This window comes from Thamnophis elegans, chromosome 4, assembly GCF_009769535.1.
Source record: "Thamnophis elegans isolate rThaEle1 chromosome 4, rThaEle1.pri, whole genome shotgun sequence".
Lineage (NCBI taxonomy): Eukaryota > Metazoa > Chordata > Lepidosauria > Squamata > Colubridae > Thamnophis > Thamnophis elegans.
Window position 1 is genome coordinate 141,334,250 of NC_045544.1, and position 24,177 is coordinate 141,358,426.

A 24,177-nucleotide genomic window follows, 5' to 3' on the forward strand; every position below is an offset into this window, starting at 1 on the left:
GCTTTCTCACAATGCCTCTGGAGGCTGCCGGTCACACTCGCTTCCCTGCTCTCAAAATGGCTGGCTGGCTTCTCTGCCTCCTGCAGCCCAGCCAGAGGAGCTGCAGCTTTGGGGCTCTGGCAAGCAAGAGGAGGAGGGGGTCTCGCTTCCAGCCCCATCCCCAGCTGGTTCGGGGGGGGGGGCTCACAAAAGTGAGGATGAAGCCTGCTTTGCAGTCTAGCCTTGGTGGATGGGTGGGGCTTCCACCCAAAGAGGCAAAAAGCAGCTGAAATCCTGAGTACAGGAAGTCGGTCAATCAGAATAGACCTGGAGGGGACTCTGGAGGCTGTCTAGTCCAGCCCCCTGTCGAGTAGGAGATCCTAGGCCTAGACCCCTTCAGGCGAGCGACTGTCTAGTCTCTTCAGCGATGGAGCACCCACAACCTCTGGAAGCAAGTTATTGTCCCGCTGGTTAATTGTTCTCCCTCTTAGGAAGTTTCTCCTGCATTCCAGGTCGCTTCTCTCCTTGATTAGTTTCCATCCATTGTTTCAGAATCAGAATAGAGCCGGAAGGGACCTTGGAGGTCTTCTATTCCAGCCCCCTGCTCAGGCAGGAGACCCTCGACCATTTCAGACAAGCGGCTGTCCAGTCTCTTCTTAAAAAACCTCCAGTGATGGAGCGGCCACGATTTCTGGTGGCCAGCTGTTCCACTGGTTAATTGTCCTCTCTGTCAGGAAGTTTCTCCTTAATTCCAAGTTGCTTCTCTCCTTGATTGGTTTCCATCCATTGCTTCTTGTCTTGCCCTCTGGAGCTTTAGAGAATAGCTTGACCCCTTCCTCTTAGAGCAGTGGTTCCCAAACTTGGCAACTTTAAGACTTGTGGACTTCAACTCCCAGAATTCTCCAGCTAGCTCTTCTGGCTGGAGAACTCTGGGAGTTGAAGTCCACAAGTCTTAAAGTTGCCAAGTTTGGGAACCACTGTCTTAGAGGTAGAGATCCGGACCCTTTCCACTCTCTCGGCCTTCCGAAAAGTCACCAAAACCTGGTTGTTCCGGCAGGCCTGGGGCTGTTGAACAAGGTCCAGCCCCACTTAGATGGATTGTATGGGTGTGTTGTTTTAAAATTGTATTTTTTAATTGTATCTTTCTATTGTTAACTTTTAATTTTTTGTCTTGTAACCCGCCCAGAGTCCTACGGGATTGGGTGGCATACAAATCTATTAAATTACTAATTACTCTTTGGGGCAGCCCCCTCAAATACTGGAATGTTGCTATCAATGTCCCCCCCCCCCCCAATCCTTCTTTTCTCTAGAGTGGCCAGACCCAAATCCTGCAATTCCGTTCTTCCCACATTTTATCCTCCAGGCCTTTCATCAGTTGTTCTTCGTTGCCCTTTTTCCAAAGCCTCCACATCTTTTTTGCGATGTAGTGTCTTACGACCAAAAATTGAGCTCAAAATCTATGTTGCTAACAGAGACATTTTTTTTAAAGTGAGCTTTGCTCCAATTTACAACCTTTCTTCGCATGGTTATTAAGTGGATCACCGCAGTTGTTAAGGCAGTAACCCGGTTGCTAAGTGAAGCTGGCTTCCCCTTTGACTTTGCCCCTCGCAGAAGGGGATCACGTAACCCGGGGATGCTGCGACCTTCATAAAAGTGAGTTATCTGCCAAGCAGCCAAATACAAATCACGTGACCATTGGGGTTGGGGATGCTGCAACGGTCATAAGTGTGAAAAGTGGTCACAAGTCATTCTTTCCATGTAGGGACTCTTGCGGTCTCCATACTCTGCAAGGCTTGTCCTGGGCAGCTCAGGGGTGAGAAAATTCAGCCGCTATCAGAAGGCGCAGCCGTGTTTACCTTGGGATGAAAATGTGGCGTTAGAAGCCTTTGGTCATTCACAGGAGGCTTCAGGTGACCAGTCCCACTTGTGGAATCCCAGGGAAGGAGCAAACCGGGGAGCAGAACCCTTAGGCTGCCCAGAGGAAGGAGTTTCTCATAGGAGGAACAGTCTGGTTTAGTGGTTAAAGCACTGGGCTAGAAAGCCTAAGACTTCTGCATTGGCTGTGAAAGCTGCCTATGTGACTTTGGGCCAATCGCCAGCAGGTGAGGCGTTCCAGACCCGCCTTAGGCTTGAAAGGCAGCTGGGTGACTTTGGGGCCAATCGCCAGGAGTCAGGGAGTTCTAGTTCTGTTTTGGGCCTGAAAGCCAGCTGGGTGACTTTGAGCCAATCTATCTCTCTCTCAACCTGGACCGCCTCACAAGGTTGTTGTTGTTGTGTTTGCGCCGCCTTGAGTTATTTGTAATAATAATAATGAATAATTTTTTAAAAAAAAAACGGGGAGAATTCCTCTCTCCCGGGCAAAGGAGGGCAACAGCAAACGATGCAGAAGCGGAAGGAACCCGCTCTGCTTGTCGCCTGGGATGTTGTCGAATCTCCGCACGCTTTGCCGAGGTTTCCAGGACGTACACAACTCATTTGTGCTTCTTGTCTCCTCCCACAGCAACCCTCCGTTGAGCGAGGAGATGCTGCCTCCCGGGGAATGGATGTGCCATCGCTGCACCGTGCGCCGGAAGGTAAAAGAGATTTGGGGCATCCGGATACACATGGGGACACACACACACACACACACACACACACACACACACACACATATGGACACACACACACCCTTTTTCCTCTCCTCTCTGGGAGACGAAGAATGGCTCCCAACAGCTGTAAGGAAATAAGCCTAGAAAAAGCAGAGCTGGTACTTTTGCAGCAGGCAAAAAAGAGGCCACCTTTTATTTTATTTCCCCCCCCCTCTTTTTTTTTTTAAGCAAAACATTTTTATTTTCCATTTTCCATAACATATAATCTCATGTATACTGTTACATAGCCAATATCGTATTGTACTAATTATTAATTACATCAGTTCGGCTTGCCATCAACTCCCGGGGGGGGAGGGAAAGAAATTAAAAAAAAAAAAGAAAACCAATTATTATAAACCCCTCCCCCTCACTCTTAAGGGGGAAAATGCATTATAAAGTTTGAGAAAATCTAGCCATGGCACCTAGACTTTTGTACCGTTTCCTAGTGCTTTACAACCCCCTCTTGCGAGTTGAGAGACCCCCCCCCCCCCAGCAATCTTGAGGCCTCATTTTAGTGACCTCAGGAGGACGGAAAGCTGAGTCAACCTTGAGGCAGTTGGGATCCAACTGCTGGAAGTGGGCAGAGCTAGCCTGCAACAGTGCCTTCTAACCACTGCGCCACCATGGCAGGAAGTTAGGGAGGGGGGCAGAGGGAAAGAGAGAGAGAAAGAAGAAAGGGGGGGGGAGGAAGGAAAGGAAAGAAGGACTGGGGGAAAGGTAGGCAGAGAAAGGAAGAGAGAAAAGGGGAAAGGGAGGGAGGAAAAGAGGGAGAGAACGAAGGGAAAGAAGGGAGGGGAGGGGAGAGAAAGAAGGGGGAAAGTGGAGAGAAAGATGGAAGGGAAGGAGGGAGGGAAGAATAGCAATACCACTTAGACTTATATACCCCTTCACAGGGCTTTTACAGCCCCCTCTAAGCTGTTTACAGAGTCAGCCTCTTGTCCCCAACAATCCGGGTCCTCATTTTACAGACCTCAGAAGGACCGAAGTCTGAGTCAACCTGAGTCAATCTGATAAACTACAACACACACACACACACACGCACACACGCACACACACACTCCTAAGGAGTAACTCCCTGGAGTGAATTGCAGCTGGGGATGAGCCCTTCCTTGTTCCTGGACAGCTCAGGGCTCCCGGCCTCCTTGGGCCCATTGCAGCTGCGGGCGGGGCACGCTGGCCCTGATCCACGGAGGCTGGCACTGGCCTTTCCCCCCTTTCCGGAGGGCGCTTCCCTTGCCAAGGCCCCGCCTCCTTCCAGCCAGTTCAAAAAGCCTGGAGTGTGTGTGTCCCGTCCCCCCCCGGTTTCCATAGCAGCGGCGGCAGAGAAAGGAGGAGGGGTCCCCCGGGGTTCCTCCTTGCGGGGGGGGGGGGGCCGCAGGGGGGCTGAGGGGAAGCGTTTGGGCTGGGCTCCAACTGCAAATAGTCCCTCCCCCCAGCCTGAAAGTGGGGGAAGCAGCAGCAGCAGTACCAGCAGGGAGAGCCCGGTGCAAGTGGGGGCCACCAGAGGTTTCCTCCCAGCCCTGGGAGGTTCCAAATCAGCCTCCAGAGCAGATTCTTTCTTTCCTCCCTCCCTATAGAGTCTGATCTCTTGTCTCTCTTCAATCCATCATGTATGTATGTCTTTCTATCATCTATCTGTCTGTCTGTCTATCAATCATCCATCCATCCACCCACTGTGTCTGTCTGTCTATCCATCCATTCATTTATGGTATCTATCCATACATCCATCCATCTATGGTATCTATATCTATCTATCTATCTATCTATCTATCTATCTATCTATCTATCTATCTATCTATCTATCTATCTATCTATCTATCTATGGTATCTACCTACCTACCCACTCACCCACGGTTTCTCTCTCTCTCTCTCTCTTATCTACATTCACCTAGTCTCTTTCTCTCTTTCTCTGTGTTCATTTGATCCATCCATCCATCTACCTCCCTATCTACCCATGCGCTCTCCCTCCCTCTCTATTCTATCCATCCATCCATCCCCCATTCATCATCCACCTACTTACTCTTGGTTTCTCTCTGTGTGTCTGTGTGTGTATAGTCTGTCTATCTTCATCTAGCCTATCTATCTATCTATCTATCTATCTATCTATCTATCTATCTATCTATCTATCTATCTATCTATCTATCTTCATCTAGCCTATCTATCTATCTATCTATCTATCTATCTATCTATCTATCTATCTATCTATCTATCTATCTATCTATCTACCGTATCTACCATATCTATCTATCTGTCTATCTGTCTGTCTGTCTGTCTGTCTGTCTGTCTGCCTGCCTGCCTGCCTGCCTGCCTGCCTGCCTGCCTGCCTGCCTGCCTGCCTGCCTGCCTGCCTGCCTGCCTGCCTGCCTGCCTGCCTGCCTGCCTGCCTGCCTGCCTGCCTGCCTGCCTATCTATCTATCTATCTATCTATCTATCTATCTATCTATCTATCTATCTATCTATCTATCTATCTATCAGTCTGTCTATATATGTATCTCTCTATCACCTTTCATATCTATCTATCTAGCTATTAGTCTGTCTATCTATCTATCTATCTATCTATCTATCTATCTATCTATCTATCTATCTATCTATCTATCTATCTATTCACTTCATCCATCCATCTAATTGAGAAATCCCCCGTCTCTCTCCCGGAGAGTCCCTGGCCTTCTCTGAAGAACGAGGGGTGTGTGTGGTTACAGCAACCAGTTGCGCCAACCCCCACCTGGAAGAAACTAAGGCTCGTTGGTTCCAGAAGCCCTTCCTTCCTTCCTTCCTTCCTTCCTTCCTTCCATCCATCCATCCATCCATCCTCACGTGGAGCCTTTTCTCCACCTGGAACCCTTCCTGCTTGGCATCCTGAAAAGGGGCTGGGAGAATCCAGGGAAGGTCTTGGTTAAGCCCTGGCATATATCCCCCCCCCCACTTTCTCTTTCAGTCCATTGTGTGGTTGTGACACACTCGTTAGAGCCCCCCACCCCACCCCAAACATGAATCATTCGTTTCAACCCTGAGCTACAAATATTCTCCTTTATTGCTGGCTTCAAACTGCCCAGCCGGAACTCCACTACCGAACTTAACCCGAAATGCCCATTGCTAAGCAAGGCAGTTGTTAAGTCAGGTTTTGCCCCGTTCTGCAACCATTTTACCATGGTGGTTAAGTGGATCCCTGCAGGTGTTAAGGTAGTCAGTCACACAGTCGTCCAGCCGGTCTGGCTTCCACCATTGACAGAATGAATTCTGTCGATTGAGTTCATTTCAATTCATTTTTTTCAGAATTCCATTCATTGAGAATTGAATTCTTGTCAGAAGCCACCTGAGAAGGGTCTCGGTGTGTGTGTGTGTGAGAGAGAGAGTGAGACATGACCCTGGGAGCCAGCAACTGTCGTCCATCCATCAATCAAATAAATCCGTTGAGCAGTGCCTGAATTTTGATCACCTGACTGAGGGAATTCAATTCTAAGTCCCTTCTTCTTTTTCCCAGGGCCACTGTGACTTCAGATGGTCACTAAGCAGATGGTTATAAGTCGAGGTGGTCCTGCACAGGTAGACCTCGACTTACAAATGTTCATTTAGTGACCATTCAAAGTTGCCACTGGGAAAAAAAATCAACTTATGTCCATTTTTCACACTTGCAACTGTTGCAGCGTCCCCGGGGTGTGTTTGTGTGTCACAAGATCAAAACTCTGCCGCTTGGCAACCGGCTCATCTTTATGACGGTTGCAATGCCCCCCGGGGGGGGGGTATGCCACACGATCCCCTTTTGTGACCTTCTGACAAGCAGCGTCCATGGCGCACCCAGGTTTCACTTAACGAAGAGGGGACTAGCTTAACTGCTGTGATCCCCTTAATAGGAGTGGCAAGAAAGGTTGTGAAAAGTGAGCAAAATTCACTTAAAATTGTCTTGCTTAGCCAAGAAAAAATTAGGCTGAATTGTGGTCATAAGTCAAGGACTACTTCTATCCAGCAGCCCCCACAGGGACTTCTTTGAGGTTCTGGGAAGAGATATTTTATCCCTCTGTCTCTTTCTCTCTCCTTCTATTTCCCCCTCCCTCTCTTTTTCTCTCTTTCTCTCTTTCTTTCTCTGTCCCTCTATTTCTCCTCCCACCCTCTTTTTTCCTCTCTTTTTCTCTTTCTCCCTCTCTTTTTCTCTCGCTGTCTTTTTTTTCTTTCTCTTACTCTTTCTCACTGTCTCTCTTCTCTTTCTTTTGCTCTCTGACTTTCTCTTTCTGTCTCCCTCTCTTTCTCTCTCGTTCTGTCTGTTTCTCTCCTTTCCTCCCTCTCTGTTGCTCTCTTTTTATTTCTCTTTTTTCTTTCTCCCTCTCTCCTTTTTCCTTCTCCCTCTTCTCTCTCTCTCTCTCTCTTTCACATACGCACACACGCACACGCAGAGTGCCCAGGGGAGGAAGGCTGACAGCTGTTTTGTGCCTTGCAGAAGAGGGAGCAGAAGAAGGAACTCGGCCACATGAATGGCTTGGTTGACAAGTCGGGCAAGAGGACCTCGTCTCCCACCAGCGATGCCGACTACTTGGACCGGGCGGGTGGTGGGAGCCTCCGGACCCTTCCCCATGCCCGGCTCTTGGAGCGCAGAGCGAGCCGGCCCGGCACCCCGACCTCCAACACCAGCACAGACACCCCCAACTCGGAGCAGATCGACGTGGACGAGGACATCATTGACGTGGATGACGACTCGGCCCCCGGGGCGGAAGCCGAGGGGGGGCAGCCTCACCTGAAGCGGCCCTTCGAGCTGCTCATCGCGGCCGCCATGGAGAGGAACCCCACCCAGTTCCAGCTGCCCAATGAGCTCACCTGCACAACGGCCCTGCCAGGTGAGGGAGCTCCCTGCAAGGGGCTGTGGAGGGGGCCCTGGGTGGGCTGCTGCTTGGCTTCCACCATTGCCCGGATCAGGAACATGGGCCCGGTGGTTGAGCCAAGAAGGGCAGTCTCTATGAGCAAGCCTGGGCCCCTTTACGAGCTGTGGACTTCCTGCTGTCTCAGGAATCCTGGGATTGGAGTCCACAGGTAATAAAAGGGAAGTGCATAGATTTCCCCTCTCCGCTCCCCAATATCTGCCTCGCCTCGTCTGTCTGTCATCTTGTCCCCTACATGTATATCAAGAACTGTATCTCCGCATCAGCCTACCTATCATCCATCCATCTATCTGTCTGTCTGCCTGCCTTCCATCCATCTTTCTGTCTATCTGGGTCTATGGGCTTGTGTGTATCAAATTTAGGGATCTATCTGTCTCCCCACCCCCTCCCCCCCGGTGAGTGTATGTTTAAATGTCTCCAATTTAGAGACCTATCTGTCATCTACCCACTCTGTGTGCGTGTATTTGTGTGTATCAAATTGAAAGAGCCATATAGATCATCAACCTACGTACCTACCATCTATTTATTTCTGTGTGCTTGTGTGCATCACATTTAGAGATCTATCACCTGTCATCTATCCTGTGTGTGTGTGCGTGCGCGTGTGTGTGCCTTTGTGGTGTATCAGATTTAGAGGCCACCCATCCCACCCCCAGAGCGACCCTCTTCCTGTTGTGTCCCATTCTACTTCCTGTTCTGCCCTGCCAGGTACTAGTAAGCGAAGAAGAAAGGAAGAGACCTCCGGGAAGAATGTCAAGAAAGCACAGCATGAGCTGGACCACAACGGCTTGGTCCCCCTCCCCGTCAAAGTCTGCTTCACCTGCAGCAGGTAACCTGCTGGGCTTGGGCTGGGGGGGGGGGGTGAGGTGTCTTATACTTGTGTCTGAGAACAGGAGGTGTTCCCCATTTCAGGAGCTCAACAGCACACACACACACACACACATACACACACACACACACACACACACACACACACATCCTCTTTCCAATACCCTTAAACCTCCCTCCCTCCCACCCCAAGCGATGCCCTGCCTTCACCTGAGCTTCAGGTCCCCTGTCATGTCCTCCAGGAAACAAACCACCTGGAACTAAGGAGAAATGAAGAGGGAGTCAAGCTATTCTCCAAGGCACCTGAGGGTGGTAGAACAAGAAGCAATGGGTGGAAACTAAGCAAGGAGAGAAGCAACTTAGAACTGAGGGGAAACTTCCTGACCGTTAAGAACAATTCACCAGGGGAACTGCTTGCCTCCAGAAGTTGTGAATGCCCCAACACTGGAAGTCTTTAAGAAGATGTTGGACAGCCATTATGTCCTTAAGTGGTGTGGGGTCTCCTGCTTGAGCAGGGGGTTGGACTAGAAGACCTCCAAGGTCCCTTCCAACTCCGTTATTCTATTTCTATTTCCCTGACAGGGAAAACAATCAATCAGTGGAATGGCTTGGCCCAGAAGTTGTGAGTTCTTGGTGCTCTATGAGCTTGGTTGTTTTCTTGCAGATGTTTCGTTCCTTAAACTAGATAACATCGTCGATACTCCCACTGAGGATGTTAGCTAGTTTGAGTAATGAAACATCTGCAAGAAAACAACCAAGAGAGCATCAAGGACCCCTCAGCTCAAGCACAAATATTCTCCTCTATTGGGAAGTTGTGGGTCTCCATCCCTGGAGGTTTTTAAGAAGAGGCTGGACAGCCATTTCTCTGGAAAGGTTTAAGGTCTCCTGCTTGGGCAGCGGGTGAGGCTAGATGACCTACAGAGCCCCTTCCAATTCTGCTATTCCGGAGGAAGAGAGGATGGGAAGGCTGTTCAGATCAGCAAATGCTGCAACATTCAAAACTGGGCAGTGGAACAGCTTCCCTCCAGAGGTTGTGGGTGCTTCATCCCTGGAGGTTTTCAAGAAGAGACTGGACAAGTATTTGTCTGGAAAGGTGTAAGGTCTCCTGCTTGAGCAGGGGGTTGGAGTAGAAGACCCCTGAGGCCCTTTCCAATTCTGTCCTTCTGAAGCTTCTGGTGGAATTCCTCTCTTTCTGCTTCCCCACGGTTGGGTTTAGAGGTCACAAGTGAAGCTGTTTCTCACGTTACAAGCGGAGCCTGCAGCGGGGTTGAGGCCCAGTTCCCCGTTGGCCCCTGTCTTCCAGATGAGCAGGAGGTCAGAGGGTGGGAAGCGCGAATGACCACAGCAACAGGGATGCACAGTGACACCCTAAAAGTAGACAAGGGGGAATTCCCCCCCCCAAAAAAAAGGGAAAACTAAACAATAAAGGTGGAAATAGTGGGGAGAGACTGGGAAAAAATTTGGGGAAGGTTACCAGAACAATAGAACCAAAAGGGAGAAAAAATAGTGGGAAGAAAAAATGTAGAAACTACAAAAACAAGAAAAAGAAAAAGCTAGGCGAATGGGTGAAAAGAAAAGAATATAAGAGAAGGGGAGTTCATGAGAGACTAAGAGAAAATGGTTGAAAGGAAGAAAGAAGGAAAAGGATTTACTAGTAGAATAGAATGAAATCTGTTAACATTGCTAGTGGTATGTAGTTAATATGATGTGAGGGATTCGGATCAATACTATTAATTGTGGATAATGAACTAAGTGAAATGTTTATCACACAAAATTAAATTTGAGGATATATGTTATCTATAATAAAACAGAATAACAGACGAAATGAAATGTTAAATTTGGTTAACTTAGAGGAGCAAATAATGATATTATTTTTTTGAATATATTTTTATTTATTTTTACATTTAAAACAGTGCAGTACCACAAAGTCGAAATGACCCTACATTCACATTATATACAACTAGTCTCAACCATTAACCGTTAGCCTACTTAGTGCATTCTCTATCCTTCTGTCCAATCACAATATATACAGCTTGTTCCAGTCTTGTCACCTTGTCTTATACCGATCATATAAAAAATCTGTTCCAGGCTTCAAAATATTCTGATTCCCTTTAATGATATTGTTTATCCATTAGGAAGAAATTAAATTTGAGATGGAAAATACGGAAAGGAAATAAGGTGGCTGAAATTGGAAATGGAAATATGATGTAAAATGAACCATGCATAAGAGAAGATGTTGAAGGGGAAAACCTGGCCAACACTTTGTTTATAAAAGAAGTTAAAATATGTAACAAAACATAAAAAAAAAAATGGCCACAGCAACAGGCGAAGCACAAGAGGCCGCCTCCCTCTTCCGCCTTCTCCGCGGAGTGAGGATTCCCATTATTCTTTTCCAGGAGTTGCCGAGTGGCCCCCCTGATCCAGTGTGACTACTGCCCTCTACTCTTCCACATGGACTGCCTGGAGCCCCCCCTGACGGCCATGCCGCTGGGCAGATGGATGTGCCCCAATCACATTGAGCACGTGGTGGTAAGCCAGGATCTCGCCTCGTGATCGGGGGGAGGGGTGGCGGGGTGGGTGGGGTGAGGGTTGCGGGGGAGGAATGGCCGGCCGGTTTCCCTTAGGCCCCTCCGTCTCTTCCAGCTGAACCAGAAGAACATGACGCTGAGCAACCGGTGCCAGGTGTTTGACCGCTTCCAGGACACCATCTCGCAGCACGCGGTGAAGGTGGATTTCTTGAACCGGATCCACAAGAAGCACCCGCCCAACCGCCGAGTGGTCCAGTTGGGGAAGAGGAAAGGCCTGAAGGTAGGAAACCCCGTGTCAGGCTTCTCTCAGCTTGGATCACCAGGGAAGAAAAACCCTCGACTCCCATTTGCAGCCAAGGGTATTCTTTCACTAGAGCTACCGTATTTTGCGGACTATAAGACTCACCAAGATTTCGAAGACGTAAGAAAGAAATGTTTTTGCCCTCCCCGTCCCCCAGGAGCACTCTGCAGGCTTCAGCAGGGCTGGGGGAAGGCAAAAAGGCCCCCATTTTTGTGAAAAACGCCCCAATTTGCCCGTTTTTTGCAAAAACAGCCTTTTTGCCTTCCCCCAACCCTGCTGAATAGCAATAGCAATAGCAGTTAGATTTATATACCGCTTCATAGGGCTTTCAGCCCTCTCTAAGCGGTTTACAGAGTCAGCATATCGCCCCCAACAACAATCCGGGTCCTCATTTCACCCACCTCGGAAGGATGGAAGGCTGAGTCAACCTTGAGCCGGTGAGATTTGAACCGCTGAACTGCAGCTAGCAGTCAGCTGAAGTGGCCTGCAGTGCTGCACCCCAACCACTGTGCCACCTCGGCTCTTTCTTCACTGAAGCCTGCAGAGTGCTCCTGGGGGCTAGGGGAAGGCAAAAACACCTCTGTTTTTGCGAAAAACTGTCCTTTTTTCCGCAAAAATGGGATGTGGGGATGGGGCTTCGGGAGGCCAAAAAAGGTTGTATTCGGTGTATAAGATGCACCAACATTTTCACGTTCTTTTAGCGGGTTGGAATGTGTGTCTTATACTCCTAAAAATACGGTAGTTGGTTGCAGCCTAGCTTAAGAAGGGAGCGAACAACCCTTTGTCTGAAATTTATATGAGCAGGGGGTTGGACTAGAAGACCTTAAAGGTCCCTTCCAACTCTTTGATTCTGTTACTTTCCCCCTGGTTTCAAGCCCTCCTCCCTGGTCACCTTTCTGGTCTCCCGTAAAGTTCGAATTAGTTGTTTTGGTAACATAAATAAAGGAGAATCTTTGTAGCTGAAGGGTCGACACGGGGGGTCCTTGGTGCTCTCTGAGCTGGGTGGTTTCCTTGCAGGCGTTTCATGACCCCTCTAGGGAACATCATCAGTGCTGGTACCGGACTGGAATACCCCAATCAAGAAACGGCCAAAGAAGCCGACAGCCAGCTGCAGAATCTCTTAAGGCCACCAACATTGACCGGGCAAGCTCTACCAGGATGTAATCTTGACAGCAACCCACACTCCTTACTAGCACTGATGATGTTACCCACTTGGGTGTTGAAAGGTCTGCAAGAAAAACAAGCTCGAGAGTACCAAGGACCCCACAATCCACTTCCTCCTCCTCCTCTCCTCAAACCCCACTCCTTACTGGCACTGATGAGATTGCCTAGATGGGTCGTGAAACGTCTTCGAGAAAAACAAGGAAGCTCCCTCACGTTTTAGTCCCCGTTCTGAGGTCCGGCATCTCTCGGGGTAGCCGGAGGGTTCTTGGGTTGGTTTCTGCTTCTATCCTTCTTTGCCCTCCTCCCTCCCTACTGCACCCCTCCCCCCATCAAGGCTGACGCTACGAGCTGGCACCCCACATTGGCTTTCCCCAGCCATCCTTGTGGGCTGGCTTGCAGTGCCCGGGTCCTGCCAAGAGGTGGCGGCCTTGCTGCTCGGAAAGGGCACCCTGCGATGGCTGTGCCAACTTCTCCGCTTCTCTTTGCCCGCAGGTCCCGGAGGCCATCAAGTCCCAGTATCGGATCCCACCAGCATTAATGGCGCCCGCAGCCATCCGGGACGGGGAGCTGATTTGCAACGGCTTTTCCGAGGAGTCTTTGCCGAAGGCCCCCGGCAGCCCCTCCCAGCACTTAGCCGCCCAATCGGAACAGCAAGAGGTAACACGGCCGGCAGGCCTCCTGATTTGGGGGAGGGTGCAGATTGGGTGGAGGGGGTGGGCTTGCCCTCCTGCCAGGCTGCATCAGGCACCTCCCCCCTCTCTGGGTCTCACAGCTGGGGCAGCGGAGCAAGCTGAGTCTTCCCAACACCCTCAGAAAATCAGTGGGGCCAGTTAACCCGTCTCCTTCCCCTTGTCATCCCCTCTGCCCCACGGAGCTTCCTTGGTCGGCTTTGAGGGGCTGCTAGGAAAGCAAAAAGGGGCCACGGGGTGGATTTCGAACATAGGTCCTCGACATATGACCGAAATCGAGCCCAGGGTTTCCACTGCCAAGCAGCACAGTGGTTAAGGGGGCTTTGCCCCGTTTTACGACGTTTCTCGGCACGGCTGTTGAGCAAATCTTGCCATTGTTAAGTTAGGCATTGTTAAATGCCTTCCCCATTGACTTTGTTTGATCACGTAACCCTGGGACCGTTATAAGTACATGCCAGTGGCCAATTGTCTCATCTCTTGTTCTCTTTAATGCTCTATTTTTTTTCCAGCTTTCTTTTTCTCCTCCGACTTAAGTTCTCTTTCTTCTTCTTCTTCCTCCTCCCTCCTCCTCCTCCTCCTCCTCCTTCTTCTTCTTCTTCTTCTTCTTCTTTTTCCCCTTTGAAATGTCTTCTGACTCCCGTCCTCCGTCCTGACCTGTGGCCGTCCTTTCTCTTTCAGTGGCTGTGTAGCATCGTGGCCCTGCAGTGCAGCATCCTCAAACACTTATCGGCCAAGCAGGCCCCTTTTTCCTGGGACTCGGAGCAGGCGGAGAAAGGGGACGTCAAGCCGCTGCTGGCGGCCGACGGCTCCTTCGCCAGTCTGTACCAGGCGACGGACAAGCCCAGCGCCCCCCCTCCCAGTTGCACCTCGGGGCTCATCCCCCAGAACTCCTTGCAGGACGAGACCCCCTACCCCTCCTCCGTGGACCGGCCCAAGAAACCTACTCCCCCCTGCGGGACGTCGAATGGCCTGGGCGCCGCCGCCGAGGTGAAGATCAACGGCCCCAGCTTCTACGGGGAGGCCTCCGCGCCCGCCTCGCCCAGGCTGAGCGGGCAAGGCGGGTCCTTGTCTCACCGGCAGCAGCCCTGGCCGAGATCCGCGACTCCTCCGGCGGCTTGTGGGCTCCTCAACCACGTGTCTGGCGCCGTCGTGAAAACTGAGAACGCTGCGGGACCCGTCTCGTGCCCCCACAAGGTGGCCGTGCCCGTCACCACCCTGCTGGCCTCCCTCCCCAGCTCTTGCTTCAGCCTGGAAGCCGCCACGGCCTGGCCCCAGAAGAACACTCAGGCGCCAATCGGGCCTCTGCTAGCTACGGATCTGGGCGCAGCGGACTCCCCCGTCTCCGCCACGTGGGCACTCACTCCTCACCCAGCAGCTGTAGGGGAGGGAGGCTCTGCCGTGGCCCCTGCCCATGGTTTTTGTTCCTCAGCCCCACCTCCAGGTGAGTGCAGAGGGGGCTGGGGGGAGCAAAGCTCTGGGCATTCCCCCTGTCAGCATTCCAGCAGGCCTGACACCCCCCACCCCCCTTGCCAGAAATCCTAAATGTAGGCCTCTGTTTCTGTGCTTCCCCTTTGTTGCTTCTCCCCTTGATTAGTTTAAATCAAGCCTTTTTACCGTGACCCGTCAAAACCGCGGTCCACAAAAGCGCGATCGACGAAAGCGCGCATTTGACGTCATCACAGCGCAACGAAAAAAATTAAAAATTGAAATAAAAATTAAAGCAAGCCGATTCACATAAAGGTAAGGGTTAGGTTTAGGGTTAGGGTTAGGTTTAGAGTGTTAGGGTTACGTTTAGCGTTAGGTTAAGGGTTAGCGTTAGGTTTAGCGTTACGTTAACGGTTAGGTTTAGGGTTAGGTTTAGGGTTAGGTTAAGGGTTAGGTTTAGGGTTAGGTTTGGGGGGGTTAGGGTAAGGTTTTCGCTTTATTTTTACATTTTTCGATCACAGCGCGATGTTTTCGTCGCGCTGTGATGATGTCAAATGCGCGCTTTCGTCGACCGCGATTTTGTCGTCCGCGGTTTTGTGGTGGAACCCTTTTTACTAGTGATTTAAATCAAATCCACCCTGGTACCGAGGTACCACTGTAGTAGTCTTTGCATCCAGAGGGACCAAAAGGAGGAGGATGCCGTAATTTGTCAACCCAAAAATTAAATTTGGACTAAAAGTCGGAAGGAGGAAAGGTTGTTTTTTTCCCAACCAAAAATTCTTTTGCTCTGGTTTTTGCTGTTTCCCATTCACAATTCCATGTGTATCTAAATCCCACTTGCAAATAAATAAAATATAGAGGTATCTATGGAGATTCTCTGCCCTCCAGATTGTGGTTGTCCCAACGGTGTTTTTTTTTTTCAGGAGGCAACTGGTTTTTCTTCGGTTTTGCTTCTCGTCCAAGAAACTTCTTCAGCTCTTCATGAAGAAGCAACGGGACTTTCTTGTTTTTCTTTGAAGACGTTTCGCTTCTCATTCCAGAAGCTTCTTCAGCTCTGACTGGATGGTGGGGAAGGAAAGGATTTATTATAAATGACCAGCTGTTTGCGAAGAGTAGAAATCCTTCCATTCCCTTCCCTCCACCACCACCACCCCAATCCAGTTAGAGCTGAAGAAGCTTCTTGGATGAGAAGCAAAACATCTTCGAAGAAAAAACAAGATGTGAAGTTCCCAAGAGACGACCTAATTAATTTGCGAGCCTCGAGACAAAGTTCAAATAAAAAACATTCATTTATTAGGATCAACAATCTTGGCTTGATCTTCTTCGGTGGAGCCTAAACCGAATCCCACTTAACGGCATCTGAATTTTACCCCTGTGCCCCCTCCCCTCTGCCTGAAGTCATCAATCACATTCGCCAACAAGATGTTACGGCATTCACATCCCAGTTACAAGAATATGAGACTTTACTCTGGCCAAAAGGATGCATGGAATTCTCCTCCCTTCTCAAGTTGATAGTAGTCATGGAAACGCTTGAGATGTTGACACAAGGAAGTCCAAGTTGCCTCTTGGAAAAAGCCCCTTTGGGACAATTAATTTAATTTAATTTATTAGATTTATAGGCTGCCCAATCCCGGAGAACTCCGGGCGGCTGTATACAAGTATCCCTCAACTTACTGTACAACTCTTCATTTAACAACTGTTCAAAGTTACAACAGTACTTGAAAAAAGGGATTTATAACCGTTTTTCTCATTTACGACCGTTGCAAAATCCGCATGGTCATGTGACCAAAGCTCATGTGCTTGGCAACTGATTCATATTTATGCCAGTCGCAGTGTCCGGGGGTCACATGACACACACACCCCCTTTTTCGACCTTCTGACAAGCGGAGCGAGTGGGGAGAGCCAGATCCGCTTCACAGCCGTGTCACTAACTTGACAACTGCAGGGATTCACTTAACAACTGGGGGAAGAAAGGTCGTAAAATGGGGTGTGACTCACTTAACAAATGTCTCGCTTAGTAACAGGAATTTGGGGTTGAGGTCATAAGTCAAGGGCTACCTGTAATTATAGCCATTTCCGAGCCTTTATTTGTTTTTTGAGCCAAGGTGGGCAGTGGTTAGCGTGCAGTACTGCAGGCTACCTCTGCTGACTGCTAGCTGCAGTTCGGCGGTTCAAATCTCACCAGCTCAAGGTTGACTCAACCTCCCGCCCTTCCAAGGTCGGTAAAACGAGGACCCAAAATTGTTGGGGGGGCAAGAGGCTGACTCTGAAAACATCTCAGGACGGGCTGTAAAAGCCCTGTGAAGCGGTATATAAGTCTAAGTGCTATTGCTAGGGAAGGAAGGAAGGAGGGAGAGAAATAGGTAAGTAGGGAGAAGGGAAAGAAGGAAGGGAACTAAGTAAGTAGAAGGGAGGGAAAGAAGGAAGGAAGGAAGAAAGGCAGATGAGAAGAAAGGGAGGCAGGCAGGAAGGAGAGAGGGAGGGAAGTAAGAGAGAAGGGAAGGAAGCTGTGGTGGCACAATTGTTACAATGCAGTATTTCACACTGAGTCTGCCCACTGCCAGCAGTTCAATCCTGGTGGGCTTGAGGTTGACTCAGCCTTCTGTCCTTCTGAGATGGGTAAAACGAGGACCCAAAATTGTTGTGGGGCAAGAGGCTGACTCTGGAAACATCTCAGGACGGGCTGTAAAAGCCCTGTGAAGCGGTATATAAGTCTTAAGTGCTATTGCTAGGGAAGGAAGAAAGGAGGGAGGGAGGGAGAGAGAGAAAGAGGTAAGTAGAGAGAAGGGAAGGAGGGAGGGGAACTAAGTAAGTAGAAGGGAGGGAGGGAGGGAAGGAAGGAAGGAAGAGGGAGGGAGGGAGGGAAGGAAGTAAGAGAGAAGGGAAGGAAGCTGTGGTGGCACAATTGTTACAATGCAGCATTTCACACTGACTCTGCCCACTGCCAGCAGTTCAATCCTAACGGGCTGGAGGTTGACTCAGCCTTCTGTCCTTCCGAGGTGGGTAAAATGAGGACCCGGATTGTTGGGGGGCAAGAGGCTGACTCTGTAAACATCTCAGGGAGGGCTGTAAAAGCCCTGTGAAGCGGTATATAAGTCTAAGGGCTTCTGCTATTTCATTGTATTAGCTTGGTTATAAAATATAAATAACGTGAGGGCCAGTCAGCCCACGGAACAGGAGTTGCCTTCAGAGGTTATGGGAGCCTTCATCCCTGGAAGAGTCTGGACCAACGCATCTGTCAGAAATGGAGTCGGGTCTCCTGCTTTGGGTGGGTTGGGGGTTGGACTAGGTGACCCCCACAGGGTCCCTTCCAGCTCTGTTACTCTCTTAAGTTAAGAGCAGCAGGTTTATCAGCCTGCCCAGATCTGGGGAGATTTAACCATGTCCTGAGCTAACCGTTTGCTTCCCTCTCCTCTCCAGATGGGAAGCTCAGCCCAAGCCCCTTTCCTGCGTTAGCGGCCCCTTCCTCGCTCCCTTCCAACTCTTCAGCCGCAGTGGACCTGGCGGGGCCCGTGAAGGCATTAATAGACGGCAGCGGAGGTGAGAGCCCTTTGCGGAAGCCGCCTTCCCACGGGAGGGCAAGCGCTTTTCAGCCAGTCAGGTTCTCCATCACACACACACACACACCGAGTCAGTTGGACTTTCTGGTTTTCCTTTGAAGACGTCTCCCTTCTCCTCCCAGAAGCTTCTTCCGCTCTGACTGGATGGAGGGGAAGGGAAGGGTTGATGCTCCTTAGATTTAGATTTATTTTATTTATATGCCGCCCTTTTGCGGGAGGGACTCAGGGCGGCGAACAACTCAAAAGGGGAAAGGGGAAACATAGAACACAATACAAATAGTTAAAATAGCCAAGAATCACACAACCACACAGGTCGAGAGGGGAGGGGAACTCATCAACCCCAGGCCTGCTGGCACAGCCAGGTTTTGACGGCTTTTCGGAAGGCCTGGAGAGAGGTGAGGGTCCTTGCAGACAGCTGGTCCTTTGCCTCCTTTCGAGAGAGTCAGTGAGGCCATTCAGGACAATGCAGTGAGTCACGTGCAGATCTGTAGCTTGGGGAAACCAAGCAACCACAATAAACACATGCGCAACCCAGGAGAACAAATACGTCAGGACTCTAGTTTCAGCCATCAGCATTTGAGAGACACGGGTGGCTCTTTTGAAGACACCTTTTGGGCAGAGAGGACGGCTGGTTTGAAAGGGGGGGTCCAAGAGGCCGAACTTAAACAGCCCACCCTCATCTCCAGTCTACAACCGGGTCCTTCCAGCAGTTCCAAGGAGGCTCCACCCGCATTTGCCCCACTCAGGTGACCCCGAGGACAGAGATAAACCTCCAGGTGGCCTCAAGGACCCTCTCAAAGGATGCAAAGGACCAGCTCTCTGGAAGGAGCGTAAACCCTTCCCTTCCCCTCCATCCGGTCAGAGCTGAAGAAGCTTGAAGTTTGAAGTTTAATTTTATTTATAGGCCGCCCAATCCTGGAGGACTCCGGGCGGCTTACAGAGAGGGGAAAAAACAAAATAAAGAAAATAAAAATAAAATGACAAGTTAAAAAACAACATAGATAAACCCTGATGTGGCCCTCAATGAAATTGAGTTTGACACCCCTGTTCTAGAGGAAACTCTAATGCAAATCTTATATATATTGGGCTTCTGTCTGGATGGTCTCTTGTGACGAGCCGAAGGACAGAGAATGCAAGGGTGATCTTCCTCCCATATTTGGGCATACCAGGGGTTGTGACTTTAAATATTTAAACCCCTGGTATGCCCAAATATGGGAGGAAGATCACACTTCCACTCTCTGTCCTTCGGCTCGTCACAAGAGACCATCCAGACAGAAACCCAATATTTTTTTACTGTTGCCTTTTTGTTACATTTGTTATATTTGTGCTGATAAATAAATAAAGGGAGACTACTATAGATCTATTTCAAGCTATTTAGCTCTCATCAGCTAGCCATACCCCTGCTGGGAATCGAGGCAATAGAGCACAGGTTCGATTCCCAGCAAGGGTATGGCTAGCTGATGAGAGCTAAATAGCTTGAAATAGATCTATACTAGTCTCCCTTTATTTATTTATCAGCACAAATATAACATACATACATACATACATACATACATACATATTTCTTTTGTGAGAAGATAGATGTAGTTAAGTACCGTTAGTCTGAAGAGATGGCCAAACAATGGCAGGAATAGAAGTCAATACAAAGATAACCATTACAGAGAAAAACTGATGCAAAACAAAACCACTGCCAATTAGTAGGAAAATAACTTGATAAACAACCAACTTCTCACTAATGGTCCATAACAGCAACTTAATAGTGAAGTAGGGAATCAGAGAGGTTGATCGTTCTGATGAGTAACAGAGCAGCATCCAATCACCATTCACAATTATAAAAACTATCAGTGAGAATAAACATGGCTTTATGCTCATCCCCCCCCCCCAAAAAAAAAACAAGCATAGATAACATTCATTTCAGTCGGGGCTGGACATCAATGATGAGGTCAACAGCCCCAGGCCTGCCGGAACAGCCAGGTCTTGACAGCTTTTCTGAAGGCCATGAGAGTGGGTGAGGTCCAGATTTCTGGGGGTAGTTCGTTCCAGAGGGTCGGGGCAGCCACACAGAAGGCTCTCCTCCGGGGAGCCGCCAGTCGACACTGGCTGATGGCATCTGAAGGAGGCCCACCCTGTGGGATCTCACCGGCCGCTGGGAGGAGTGTGGCAGTAGGCGGTCTCGCTTCTGGGATGGGAAGCGAAACGTCTTCAAAGAAAAAGAGAAAGTCCAGTTGACTATTGGATAAAAGCACCTTTGGGACTTGAACCACACACACACACACACTCGCGCACACACAGGTACATTGAAGGCTGGCAAAGGAAACTGACCCGTTCTCATCGTCGTGTGGTCAAAGAGCCTTCTGCCAAGGGTGGACACGCATTCCTTTTGAGCCGGGCAGCCAGCCAACTTTCTTGAGAGACGTCTTGTTGTTGCCCCCTGTCGCTTTGGAGGCTCCTTGGCTCCGTCCAGGCACACTCAGCTGATTGACCCCCTTTTGCCCCCCACCCCACCCCCTTTGCCTTTTCATCAGCAGAGATCGAGATCGGGATGCTGGACGAGAAGCTGGTCAAGTTCCTGGCCTTGCAGAGGATACACCAGCTCTTTGCCTCCAAAGCTCAACCGGCGGCCGACAGCGTGGGGTGCCCCCCGCCCACTTCTGCTAGCAACCCTGCCGAAGGTAGTCCGGGCTGTCGTAACCTCGTCTTTCCCCCGTCAGGATTGCTGCTCCAACCGGGGAGGTGGGGGGGGGGGTTTCCGACTTAAAAAAGAGAGTTGGGGGCTTGGCCTACTCTTGCATGTGCCCAGTTTCTACTTTCTGGCTTTCCTTGGTGGGGTCTCTCGCACTTTCTTTTTCTCTCTCTCTCTTTCCCCCTCCCCCCATTAAAGTGCCAACTCCTGGGAGCCTGCTAGGTGCCCATCAGAGTAGATACTGAATGGGTACCTCGGTCCTCATCCTTAACTGGTTCGGGTAAACACAATGAGTACCAAAAAAAGGGTACCAAACCATTTTTCCCCATCGGGAATAACATAGCGAGGCATCCGACATCGTTTGTGCCTTAAGTACCAGACAAAAGACGAGTAACGGGGACCAAATTTTCCCGTAAAAATTCCTTGAGCACTAAACTCGATGACTTTCAAAGCAGCCGAGTCCCTGTCGCCCCAATTAAACCCTCATCGGAAGGTGTAATTCTCCCAGCGGCGATCAGAGGGGGGGGGGCATTCGGAAGGGAGCGTCCTGTGCCTGGCACGGGAGGCGCTTGGCACCCAGGGCATCTTTTCTGCCTTTGCAGGACAGAGGAAGGAGGTGCAGGCCCGGGCAGTCTTCTACCCACTCCTTGGCTCGGGCAGCGCGGTGAACATGTGCTACAGGACCCTCTACATCGGGACAGGCAAGGGCTGGCGCCTCTGCATGGCCGGCAGGGGAGGGCGGGGAGGAGTCCCTCCTTGTGGCGGCATTCCTGGGGCTTCCTCTGCCCCCCCCCCCCAATCGCTGGGAAAGTCTCCCTCCGGGTAGCGGTTAATACATGATTCACGTACAAGAAACGCAGCAGGGAGGGACCTGAGACCTGACCTGGCCTCCCCCCCCCCTCCCACTTTGGGTAGTGGGAGCCTCCCCTCCCCCACTGCCGTTCTGACCCCCCCTCCCCCTTCGCTTGGCAGGAGCAGACATGGACGTGTGCCTTACAAACTACGGTCACTGCAACTACGTCTCGGGCAAACACGCCTGCATCTTCTACGATGAGGTGAGAGCTGGGAGGAGGGCAGGGGGCCCAGCATGCATCCTGCTTTTGTGGGTGGGTGGGCGGGCAAGGGGAGTGGGAGAGTACGATGAGACACCCCCCTCCTCGGGCTTCCCCCACCCCCTCCCCAACCTTGGCCATTTGGTACAACAGACTTCCTTCCCTCCCCCCCTCCCCAGAACACCAAACATTACGAACTGCTCAACTACAGCGAGCACGGGACCACGGTGGACAACGTCCTGTACTCGTGCGACTTCTCGGAGAAGGCCGCCTTCATCCCGCCCAGCAGCATGGTTGCCAAAGTCCAGAGCGTGATCAGTAAGTTCCCCCCCCCCCCCCGGCCGATTCCCTGGCGGCTGAGTGGCGTTTCCCCACAAAGACACACACACAGCCATAGGCTGGCCTGTGCCCGAAACCTTCCTACTCCTCTCTGGGAGACGGCTGTGGCAATCACGCAGGGACAAGGCTGGGCAGAAGGCCTTCGTAACAACATTGGCAGTCTTCACGAAGCTCCTGGGCTCCTCCCAGGTGGCTGTGGTTTTTTTTCTGTGGCCAAAGTGATGGGTTGATTCAATTTATACGCCATCCATCCCACAGGATAAGCCGTCTGAGTTCCCAGCCCCCTAAACGCTCCTTTTTTAATCCTAAAAGATAGATTTCTGTCACTTATCTGAGCAGGGGGCTGGGGTCCCTTCCAGCCCCTATTCTGCCCATCCCATCCTACTCTCTTCTGTGTTCCATTCTATTCCATCTTCTATTCTATATTCTATTCTATTATTTTCATATTCTATTCCCTATTTCTATTCTGTTCCTTATTCTCTTCCATTCTATTCTAATCTATTCCATCTTCTATTCTATTATTTTCATATTCTATTCCCTATTTCTATTCTCTTCTGTTCTATTCTAATCTATTCCATCTTCTATTATTTTCATATTCTATTCCCTATTTCTATTCTATTCCTTATTCTCTTCCATTCTATTCTAATCTAATCTATTCCATCTTCTATTCTATTATTTTCATATTCTATTCCCTATTTCTATTCTATTTTTATTTTTATTTTTTTTATTTCAAATTCATTTATATGCTGCCCTTTTCCCCGAAGGGGACTCAGGGCGGCTCACAACTCAGTCAAGGGAAAGGAAGTACAAACGGGATAAAAACAAACAAACAATACACAATTTAAAAACACACAACAACCATACCATTCGAGAAGGGGGGGCAGTTGCTCTTTAGCCCCAGGCCTGCCGGAATAGCCAGGTTTTGAGGGCTTTGCAGAAGGCCTGGAGGGTGGTGAGGGTGCGAATCTCCACAGGAAGCTCGTTCCAGAGGGCCGGAGCAGCCACAGAGAAGGCTCTCCTCCGGGTAGTCGCCAGTCGGCATTGGCTGGCGGATGGAATTCTATTCCTTATTCTCTTCCGTTCTATTCTAATCTAATCTATTCCATCTTCTATTCTATTATTTTCATATTCTATTCCCTATTTCTATTCTATTCCTTATTCTGTTCTATTCTATTCTAATCTATTCCATATTTTATTCTATTGTATTCCTTATTCTCTTCTGTTCTATTCTATTCTGATTCTACTCTACTCTTTTCCTATTCCTATTCCATAAATGCAGACTGCCCAGTCTTTGGAGAGTTATGACTGAGGTACCCCCGTTATCCCAAGACCCAGAGAAGTGGGTCTCTTCAAGCCCTTGACACCCCCCCCCCCAAGGGCCTGGAGAAAACACATCCCATCACCTCTGTGCTGACCCTCCCCTGCCTCCCTCCTTGCTATCGGTCCTTTATGGGCACCTGTCCAGGGAGATACTCTTCCCTATGGACATCTGCTTTTTCAAACCGTTTCCCAGAATTCTCTCCTCCTTCCTCCTCGTTATTCACTTAACGACTAACTTCATCACTGTTCACTTAATGACACATTCACTTAATGACTAACAACTGCAGTGATTCACTTAACAACTGTGGCAAAGATCTTGTGAAATGGGAGGCGATTCACTCAACTGAGCAGTGGCAGTGTTTATTTTATTATTGTTCCGAGCTAGGCTTCGCAAAAAATCACAATCTTAGTCCCAAAAAACCCCTCTTTTATTCAAACGGCTGTGGATTATGGTCCCTCGCAGCCCATAATGATTCGCAAACAGTCTGTAAGGAATCCGACAGATACCTGCTTGAGTTGCCAAAACTCTCCCATGCCAGCGTTGCTAAGCAATCACCTTTATCTCCCTGGAAATGATGGCGGAGACCTAATTGCCAATTAGATCAAATGCCAAACGGATCACAGAGTCGAATAGGATTTCTCTGAGCTTGAACCGACTGTATAAACGGATTGCTTCCTAGCAGAGGCTCCCGTCCCTCTGCTCCTCTCTGGTGTCTTGGGGGGGGGGGGGGGGGGGGGGGCAACCATCTCCAAGCCTTGATTCCCCAGTCGCCCTTTTTGTCTTAACTCGTCTTGCCTTCTGGCAGCTCTGCGCATG

At 49.9% G+C, this 24,177-nt stretch overlaps 1 protein-coding gene across 2 annotated transcripts in view; it reads left to right on the forward strand.

The window, feature by feature from the left end:
* The window catches only part of PHF12 (PHD finger protein 12), a 57,189-nt gene that overhangs the window by 30,480 nt on the left and 2,532 nt on the right, over window positions 1-24,177 (forward strand). Inside the window, exons 3-14 of one of the 2 annotated variants that reach the window (XM_032215828.1) lie at window positions 2,480-2,552; window positions 7,039-7,432; window positions 8,180-8,300; window positions 10,696-10,828; window positions 10,943-11,107; window positions 12,785-12,949; window positions 13,660-14,422; window positions 17,827-17,946; window positions 20,492-20,638; window positions 21,252-21,350; window positions 21,622-21,704; window positions 21,881-22,019. In XM_032215828.1, the coding sequence (XP_032071719.1) occupies window positions 2,480-2,552; window positions 7,039-7,432; window positions 8,180-8,300; window positions 10,696-10,828; window positions 10,943-11,107; window positions 12,785-12,949; window positions 13,660-14,422; window positions 17,827-17,946; window positions 20,492-20,638; window positions 21,252-21,350; window positions 21,622-21,704; window positions 21,881-22,019 (2,402 nt within the window). The remainder of the gene's footprint in view (window positions 1-2,479; window positions 2,553-7,038; window positions 7,433-8,179; window positions 8,301-10,695; window positions 10,829-10,942; window positions 11,108-12,784; window positions 12,950-13,659; window positions 14,423-17,826; window positions 17,947-20,491; window positions 20,639-21,251; window positions 21,351-21,621; window positions 21,705-21,880; window positions 22,020-24,177) is intronic. The other variant, XM_032215830.1, reaches the window with a different exon arrangement.